Consider the following 9,397-nt stretch of genomic DNA (forward strand, 5'->3'; position numbering starts at 1 on the left):
CCCCCCCCCCCCCCCCCCCAGGAATGAACAAAATGGTTATCAACCACCTGGAGAAGTTGTTTGTGACAAATGATGCAGCCACTATTTTAAGAGAGCTAGAAGTAAGTTATTTCTTTGAAGCCAAGAAATGTTTTGGTGATGTCAAAAATTAAGTATAAATTAACATAGAAAAAAACTCTTAGGATAATAAGGGACTTTTTTTCCCCCAGCTTGAAAGTTTATTATACCGATTTTCCTAATTATGGAGTCGTCTTTAGTTTTAACATCTTACCATTTAAATTTTAAAAACTCCCAAGTTATTACTTTATGGAGGGATTGGTTGTAATCAAAGTACATTTGCTAATAATCATATCAAATTGAGTATGTTTTCTCACTCTACAGATGACACTGAAGTGAATTATTCAATAATGCAGAAATAGCTGATACTTAAAACAGTGACTTAAAAAAAATACAAGCTATTTCTCTGACTTTGTGAACATAAAGCAATTGGTGGCATTTTGCTTTGTTCGCCTACAGTTTTTGATGTTACAGAGTCTGTAGAATAGGTAACTACTGTCAGGGTTGCGCGAAAGGTCTGGCACCTGAATGTCAGAGAGCCCCTTTGTAGCTGAAAGATATTTTCAACTTCAAGGAATTTTCCTGAATTTAGCCCTTAAAGCATCAGAGCTTAATCTTTTCAAATGAAACTGTAGGTATGTTAACATTTCTCTAATTGCTTAAATAGCAATATATTTTTAAAATAATGCGAACAAAACAAATTTAATTCCACAAGGTGTTTACGAAAGGACTAGTCATTGTGAGTTAATGTTGGACACTGTGATGGTCTAAAGAGTTATTCAGGGATGGTGGGAATATTGCCTTAATAAAACCATAGCAACGGGGCTATGTGGCTCAGTCGGTTAAGCGTCCAACTCTTGATTTCAACTCGGGTCTTGATCTCAGGGTCCTGGGATGTAGCCCCACATTGGGCTCTCAGCTCAGCAGGGAGTCTGCTTGGGATTCTTTCCCTCTGCCTCTGCCCCTCCCCCCACTTGTGCATGCATACATGCCAGTGCTCGCTCGCTCTCTCAAATAAGTCAATCTTTAATTTATGCATGTAATAATTTTCTGAACCTTATGTGCGGAGATGTATGGATGGATGGCTGACCATCAAAAGAAGATTGTTTGCATTTGTGCTGATAGTCTCAGAGGGATTTGGATTGTCGTCTTGTGACCATGCTATAAGTAATATATAGCAGTATGATGGAACGGAGTTACCTAGCCCATGGGGAGATGGCAGTCTGTTAATTTAAGAAGGAATGGAAATAAAAAACTGTGTTGCTTTAAGGATCAAATGTTTTGATATTTAAATTCAAGTCTCTTCTACCAGGTACAGCATCCTGCTGCAAAAATGATTGTAATGGCCTCTCACATGCAAGAGCAAGAGGTTGGAGATGGCACGAACTTTGTTCTGGTATTTGCTGGAGCCCTTCTGGAACTAGCTGAAGAGCTTCTGAGAATTGGCCTGTCAGTTTCAGAGGCAAGTGTTCATTTTATAATGTACTCCTATTTAATTTATGCCTATATATACACACACCGTAAGAATCATCATTGTAGTAATAGTTAATATTGAGCGGTTTCCTTGTGCCACTTCTTGGAGCACGTGTGCCTTACGTGCAGTATCTTATCCTGTTCTTACCAGAACCCTATGAGTATGGCTTGTTAAAATTCTTATTTTATTTTAGATGAGGAAAGGGAAACTTAACTTTGAAAAATCTATAAGTGGCAGCATTCAAATTCGGGCCATCAAAAAGCTTGAATTCTTGATTAGTAGGCTATGCCATGAATGCTATTCTAAAAGTATACTTTGTCATTTTATTTGTAAAACAAATACCCGTATTCCTTGGGTTACCAAAATAAGCTGTTTTTTAAGTCATGTCAAAATTATGTCCCTTTGAAGAAATGTTTTTGCTCTTTACTCTTAAGGTCATAGAAGGTTACGAAATAGCCTGCAGAAAAGCCCATGAGATTCTTCCTGATTTAGTGTGTTGTTCTGCAAAAAACCTTCGAGATGTTGATGAAGTGTCATCTCTGCTTCATACCTCCATAATGAGTAAACAATATGGTAATGAAGTGTTTCTGGCCAAGCTTATTGCTCAGGCATGTGGTGAGTATATCAGTAAATGATGAAAAGCTCCAAAATAAAAATATCTTAACGAGACTAAGATATTTTCTCTGTTGTTCCACTGTATCTTTTGATATGTCTCATTTTCTCAACAGTGTCTATTTTTCCTGATTCTGGCCATTTCAATGTTGATAACATCAGAGTTTGTAAGATTCTGGTAAGTGTAGAAAATGCATCAGTGTTGTCTACATGGGTCAGTTATATTTTGCAGAAAGAAAAAAATGTGTTCACCCAAACCTTAAATTTACTCCAGGTTTTGAACATTCAGGACTTTGTGCCTTTTGAGGAATCATTTGTAACTTTTGACATTAGTTAGTAGGTTAAATTTTAAAGGGTGTTGATATATTATCTCCTTGTAAAGTCATTTTCCATGACAACTTGAAGCTTGAGAATAATGTATAAACAAAGTGTTATGTGTCTTGCATTCTTCATATGTGCGGAATTAAAACAATACGCTTAGAAGCCGGTTTCGAATGACATGGAAGTTCTGTTGCTCTACAGTAATAGAACGCACATCTTAATGTTAGTATTGAAATAAGAGTATTTTTTTTATTTTAAAAGTTTTGTGTTTCCTGTAGTAAAATGTGTAATTTCGGTTGAGTTTAGCTTATATAAATATACCTGCTGTGTGTGTATTTATGTAGATGCTGTGCATTTTCTGACTCCGTGCACTGCCGCCTCCACCCCCATTAAATTGTAAGCTTGTAAGATCAGAAACTTTACTTTGTTCCCACTTCTGTCCCGAGTACTAACAGCTGTGCCTGCTGCATTGGCACCGAGTATTTGGTGAGTGAGTGAAGGAGTGGCTCAGAGCAGCTGTTCTCTGTCTTCAGTTGCTCCCAGTGCACTGAAGGCCTGCAGCCCCCTCTTACCAGTGGCTCATTCTGAGAGTGATTTCTACCTCAAGCAGACTCCTGTGCTTTCCCTCTGCCACCGTACCCCTTATTCCCAGGAGTCACTGCCTTGGTATATTACTTTATTTAGAAACTGGTCTTTTTGGTACATGCAAAATCAACAGCTGAGCCCTAATGTCATTTTGTTGAGATCACTGATGATTTTCATATCCAATCTCAGGGCTCTGGCATCTATTCCTCTTCAGTATTACATGGCATGGTTTTTAAGAAGGAAACCGAAGGTGATGTAACATCTGTCAAAAATGCGAAAATAGCAGTGTATTCTTGTCCTTTTGATGGCATGATAACTGAAACTAAGGTATGTAGACTTCAAAACCTTAAAGGTAAAAATTTGACATTGCCTTTTCAGATTACTATTCTATGATTCTTAAGTTTTTAGGTAAAGATTGCTCTATTGCATAATTATTGAAGATTGCAGAGTTGTATTTGTTTCTTAAACTCAGGTTCCTATTCTTTTTTGGATACCTAACTCATACTAAATTTGAAACGTGAAATGGTAGCCCTATAGTTTATGTTCTGATACGCAGCTCTTGACTCCTAGTAGTTCTTACATGTTCAGCAAGTAAAATGCTCACGGGTTATGAGTACTGTGTGCTCTTCATTAGTATATTTTGAAGTTGAGATCCTATAGAATCCTGAAATGAAAACATGCTAATAAAATTTGAAAATTATAGGTTTGTTTTTAAAAATACATTGTTAGAAAGTTTGACGTTCTTGTTTATAGGTCACATCTGTCTTTGTCCCTAGAATTCGTAAAATCTGAGTTGATGGCTTTGAAAGTTTCACAGGTTGTAGATGGGTCAGGGGGAGTCGTTTTAGAAAAGTTCAGAAAAACTTCGAGAACCACAACATGGTGGTTCTGGTACACTAATTGACGTTTGTCAAAAGAAACGCCAAGACGCCTGCCCAGCATATCTAAAATAACAGTGTTTCTCCAACTTTTCCAACAAAGTGCCTGTCAGAGCAAAATGCGTCAGTTTTAGGAGTGAGGGGGCTCTAGCAGTAAGCTGAGTTTCTATGAGTTTCATGCACAATTTGTTCTGTTTCATAATGTGTGTATAATTATTTTCTTTTTTTTTTTTTTTGCCAAATCTTTATTCAGTAAAATATTACTCTCTGACTTCAAACACCAAAGTAGTAAAATGGTTCTAAAGAGCATGCTTGCTTGTTTTGCTAGGGAACAGTACTGATAAAGACAGCTGAAGAATTGATGAATTTTAGTAAGGGAGAAGAAAATCTCATGGATGCACAAGTCAAAGCGATAGCTGATACCGGTGCCAATGTCATCGTAACAGGTGGCAAAGTGGCAGACATGGCTCTTCATTACGCAAACAAGTACAATATCATGTTGGTGAGGTGAGACTGCATTTCTGTTATGTAAATAGCCTTCTGGTGGTGAAACACCAGACATCGTCAATACACCATGAATTCATGACTGTTAAAAAAGGGCAAGTAGGGGCGCCTGGGTGGCACAGCGGTTAAGCGTCTGCCTTCGGCTCAGGGCATGATCCTGGCATTATGGGATCGAGCCCCACATCAGGCTCCTCCACTATGAGCCTGCTTCTTCCTCTCCCACTCCCCCTGCTTGTGTTCCCTCTCTCGCTGGCTGTCTCTATCTCTGTCGAATAAATAAATAAAATCTTAAAAAAAAAAAAAAGGCAAGTAGAAGATGTTGGATCAAATAATAACAGGACTTAACTTGATCTAGAGGGACTGGAAACGCCTTTGAGAAAACTTATATTTATACTGAGAGCTGAAGGACCAATCAACAGATATTATTTGAAGAGGGAGAGGAAGAAGCATTGCAGTCAAAAGCTGCAGCTTGAGAGACCAGACTCAAGTCTGGTGCACGCGGTCAGGGTATGGGATCCATAAACCCATTTATGGGGCACAGAGGACAACTTACCTACCCATTCCCACCCCTCCCAGCACCTGACCAAATATGCAATGTAATCTCTTGGGGCTCCTGTGATTGCCCAGAGTACAGCAAAAGTTTTCTATATACCAGGCCTGCCGTAGTGTTTTAGAACTTAGTGTTTTAGAATTCGTGACATTCTAGTGAGTCTTGAACTTTCCCAATTTTAGAATAATGGCATCTACGTAGACCTATGTCTGGATTGCGCTGTGCAGTCCAGACCTACTGATCTTAGATTCGGAATCAGGAATGTGACTTGGGGACCAGTGTATAGTTCCTGTTTCATCTCTGCATTTTGTTATGTATCTGATGGAATTTAAACTTCTCTTAAGGTCTTTGGGTTTTTTTTAAAGGTTGAATTCAAAGTGGGATCTCAGAAGGCTCTGTAAAACAGTTGGTGCTACAGCTCTTCCTAGATTGGTATGTATTTTGGACAACATTAAAATGTAGTTGTACCTATTTGAATTACTTTTATTGCAACAGTCACTTTCTTTTAGACTGCTCCTGTCCTTGAAGAAATGGGACATTGTGACAATGTTTACCTCTCAGAAGTTGGAGACACACAGGTGGTGGTTTTTAAGCATGGTATGTAGCAGTGGTCAAGGATGTTTATGTAAGTGTGGGGTGTCATTTGCTTGTACTAATATATTTAAATTTCTTGACAGAAAAGGAAGATGGTGCCATTTCTACCATAGTACTTCGAGGCTCTACAGACAATCTGATGGATGATATAGAAAGGGCGGTAGATGATGGTGTTAATACTTTCAAAGTTCTCACAAGGGTCAGTATTAGCAATAATCTTAATTTAGTAATTTGTAAGGCTTCAGACATAGTTGGCAGAGAACTTCAAAATGAATGGCTGGTGTAAAAGCAAAGTACCTTTTTTATTTAAGACTGCAGTGTCCATTGCTGATGAGTATGATAGTTTTCCAAAATGATTACATGAAGAAATAAACAGCAAAGCAAGGGTTTTGATTTTAACTGTTATAAAAAGTTAGTTTATGGTTGTTTTTGATTTTAAATGTACCTTTAGTTGCATAAGCATCATTCTTAGTGCTGTGTCTATGGAAATGCGGGTAAGGTGTTGTGTGCTGTTCCCATTCTTAACTTTGGTTCTCCCTTTTCATATACCAGAAACTATGGACTGTAAGGTAATTTGCCCAAATCACTCCATTGTTTAAAAAATTACAGTTAGAATTTGTGTAACAGTGCTTGATTAAAAGCTCTAGTCTGGTGGAGTACTATAATCTGAGAAGATTAGAAAACTATAAATTGCTTCTTAGTAAATTTTTTTTTTTTTGACTACATACTCTAGGATAAACGCCTTGTTCCTGGAGGTGGAGCAACAGAAATTGAGTTAGCCAAACAGATCACATCCTACGGAGAGGTATAGCTTACTCTGTATAAAGTGACTTTTGTCGTGTTCCTTGAATAAAGTACAGTGCTAAACACATTTTTGTTTTAGACATGTCCTGGACTTGAACAGTATGCCATTAAGAAGTTTGCTGAGGCATTTGAAGCTATTCCGCGGGCACTGGCAGAAAATTCTGGAGTTAAGGCCAACGAAGTCATCTCCAAACTTTATGCAGTACATCAAGAAGGAAATAAAAATGTTGGATTAGATATTGAGGTATTTGAAAAAACAAACACTATGAACTTACTTTACGAATGTAAAATGTAAAAATGGAAGTAGTTAAGTTTAGAGGGGAAACTCAGTCAGAAAATGTTCTGATTTGTAAGCAAATGATTTTCGTGACAAAAGCTTTCACAGTTTGTCCGATACTGTTTTCCTTTGAATAACCTTTAATAGTGCGCGTAGGGGAGTACTTTCACCTGGCAACTTGCTACATAAGGAACTAAACATTTTCACATTCAACAATTTAAAGTGAAAGAATGAAAATTGTTTTTGTGTTGACAGGCTGAAGTTCCTGCTGTAAAGGACATGTTGGAAGCTGGTATTCTAGACACTTACTTGGGAAAATACTGGGCTATCAAACTGGCTACGAATGCTGCCGTCACTGTTCTCAGAGTGGATCAGGTGAGTGACAAGTGAAATTTTGATCTTTAATTTGGGTCTTTAAAAGTACTAATTTTTATATGGTTCAGTAGTGTGTTTTCATAGAACTGGTTATTCTAGCCAAAGGGGTATTTCTTTATTTTTCATCTTAGAGATGCTAAAATGCCCCAAAAAAAGTTTGGGTTTTTTTCTGTTACAGTTTTAAATAGTATTTAGTACATTTCAGCTAAATGTTGACTAACATAGAGCTGGATTCATCTTTGTTCAAATGTGTATTTCACTAGTTCTGAAATTATAGTCCCTAAATGAACAGCATCATTTTTGCTAAAAAAGCAAATTCTCAGGGCCCCTAACGGGCCCACTGAATCAGAAACTCCAGGAGGAGGCCCAGCAGTCTTTAAATAAGCTCTCCAGTGATTGATGCCTACTAGTTTTGAGTACTGTTCTGGGTGGTTTTATCAAACTACCCTCAGGTTCTAAAACTGTACCTAATGCCTTTAATTCAGTTTGAACTTAACCTCAATTTAGTAAAATGTTGTATGAAGAATTTCAAGTTTAGATTTCCTGTAGAAGCTTCTGAAAAGGGGTGTCGAATCTATTGGAAATGGCAGTTGAAGGTGTTTTAGGGTTTGCATTGAGACAAGCCAAACCCCTTGATATTCTACAGAAAGATCTCTTAGTCCTACAAATTTGGGAAGCAGTGAATACTATTTTCAGTTTAGATTCAGAATATACATTAGAGTTTGAGAGGTCTACTTTGAGGAAAGCCAGCTAATTTAATTTAGCTTCTCCCAAATTTGAGCCCAAAGCTGCCACTACCCCTTTTTTTTCTCCCAAATAAATCCTTTAAAAATGCTAGATGGTTATACTTGGAATGTACTTGATTAGTGCATTCTAGACAAATTGGAGGCTTCTTGGTGTGTTCTTTTAAGTTACCAGGAAACTAAATATTTGTATAATTGTTCATGAATACACACTTCCTGCCACTTGAATGGTTTTCATTTACAGGTACTAGGAAATTTCAGGGTTGAACTTTTACATATATTTATATTTATGTACCAACCACTTTAGATTATAATGGCAAAACTGGCAGGTGGACCGAAAGCTCCTAAACCACAAGGAAATTGGGATAAAGATGATTGGCAAGACGAACTTCATATATAAATAGCAAATCAGGTGCCAAACTGGTTTATACTAGTAATGCATGCAGGTGTTTTTCACATTTGACTCATAGGGTTATTGAGTTACTGAAGTGCATGTCTTAGAATGCCCTTCACTAACGTGTGGGTTTCGTTGCTGTTAATGTCCACCAGAGCCGGCAAAGCATTGCTGGAAGCTCACGCTTTGTGGTAGTGTCTCCTGTGCAGTACATAACAGATCGCTTCTATTGCTTCATCTTCAGTCAAATAGAAAAATATTCATTTTAAAGGTAGAGTTTATATGTACTTGTGGTTTTTGTTTTCTTAGATCATCATGGCAAAACCAGCCGGTGGGCCCAAACCTCCAAGTGGGAAGAAAGACTGGGATGATGACCAAAATGACTGACTGGCTTAGTTTTTACTGTAGGTGAAGACTGCATTTGTAGTAGTAGTCGAGGAATTGCCTGATGTTTTCATATTTTCCTTAAATTAAGAAGTGTTTTGTGTTTATATCCTCAGCTGGATGATACAATAAACATGTTGGTATCAAAGCCTCATCGTCTGATGAGCACTGTTCTTGGATGTTAATGACCTGTTTATCTCAACCTTGGTAATGAAATTAGCTGTGGGACCTCAGGCAAGCCACTTAAGTAATTAGGAGCCAGTTCCAATATATATCTGACTTGCTGCCCGTTTGGAACACAGCCATGCTCTTGTGTGTACATACGGTCTGTGGCTGCTTTCTGTAAGGAAACGGCAGAGTAAAGGAGTAGTGACAGAGACTAAGTGGTCTACAAAGCCTAAAATATTTACTGCCTGTCCCTTTACAAGAAGTCTGTTGTCTCCCAGACTGGATTTCAGTTTTTTCACAGCTCTGCTCTGGGAATTCTAAGACTTGAGAGGACTTGTTATAGTACCAATGAATGATTTATTGAATGGCTAACTTAACATACAGTCCAGTAGTAGAGTATAAAGATACTTGTAATACCACTGAAAATCTATTTGCTAATACAAATAAGTTAAACAAGTCAGTTTTTATAAAGTGCATCTCGTTTTTTCTTAAACTCAGGAGTTTGGAAAAAATAATAGGTTAACTGATTTTATGGGACATCTACTATATGTGTTGGTTATGTAAGGTCTCTGAGTAACACTGAAGTTTTATATTTAAAAAAATTAAAATTTATATTTTTGGTATTTGAAAAGAATTTTGGAACCAGTAGGACTGACTGGGTCTTAAAATCAACAAGT

At 37.5% G+C, this 9,397-nt stretch overlaps 1 protein-coding gene across 2 annotated transcripts in view; it reads left to right on the forward strand.

Moving 5' to 3' along the window:
* The window catches only part of CCT8 (chaperonin containing TCP1 subunit 8), a 12,157-nt gene extending 3,453 nt beyond the window's left edge, over positions 1 to 8,704 (forward strand). The window contains exons 3-16 of one of the 2 annotated variants that reach the window (XM_040621067.1): positions 22 to 101; positions 1,370 to 1,519; positions 1,966 to 2,146; positions 2,260 to 2,321; positions 3,239 to 3,376; positions 4,256 to 4,434; positions 5,347 to 5,413; positions 5,491 to 5,578; positions 5,659 to 5,774; positions 6,309 to 6,380; positions 6,459 to 6,623; positions 6,912 to 7,031; positions 8,082 to 8,186; positions 8,478 to 8,569. In XM_040621067.1, coding sequence (XP_040477001.1) covers positions 22 to 101; positions 1,370 to 1,519; positions 1,966 to 2,146; positions 2,260 to 2,321; positions 3,239 to 3,376; positions 4,256 to 4,434; positions 5,347 to 5,413; positions 5,491 to 5,578; positions 5,659 to 5,774; positions 6,309 to 6,380; positions 6,459 to 6,623; positions 6,912 to 7,031; positions 8,082 to 8,174 — 1,511 coding nt within the window. In that variant the 3' untranslated portion in view covers positions 8,175 to 8,186; positions 8,478 to 8,569. Of the gene's footprint in view, positions 1 to 21; positions 102 to 1,369; positions 1,520 to 1,965; positions 2,147 to 2,259; positions 2,322 to 3,238; positions 3,377 to 4,255; positions 4,435 to 5,346; positions 5,414 to 5,490; positions 5,579 to 5,658; positions 5,775 to 6,308; positions 6,381 to 6,458; positions 6,624 to 6,911; positions 7,032 to 8,081; positions 8,187 to 8,477 lie in introns of both variants that reach the window. The other variant, XM_040621068.1, reaches the window with a different exon arrangement.
* Positions 8,705 to 9,397: the final 693 nt, after the last annotated feature.

This window comes from Ursus maritimus, unplaced genomic scaffold (assembly GCF_017311325.1).
Source record: "Ursus maritimus isolate PB19 unplaced genomic scaffold, ASM1731132v1 scaffold_4, whole genome shotgun sequence".
NCBI classification, from domain to species: domain Eukaryota; kingdom Metazoa; phylum Chordata; class Mammalia; order Carnivora; family Ursidae; genus Ursus; species Ursus maritimus.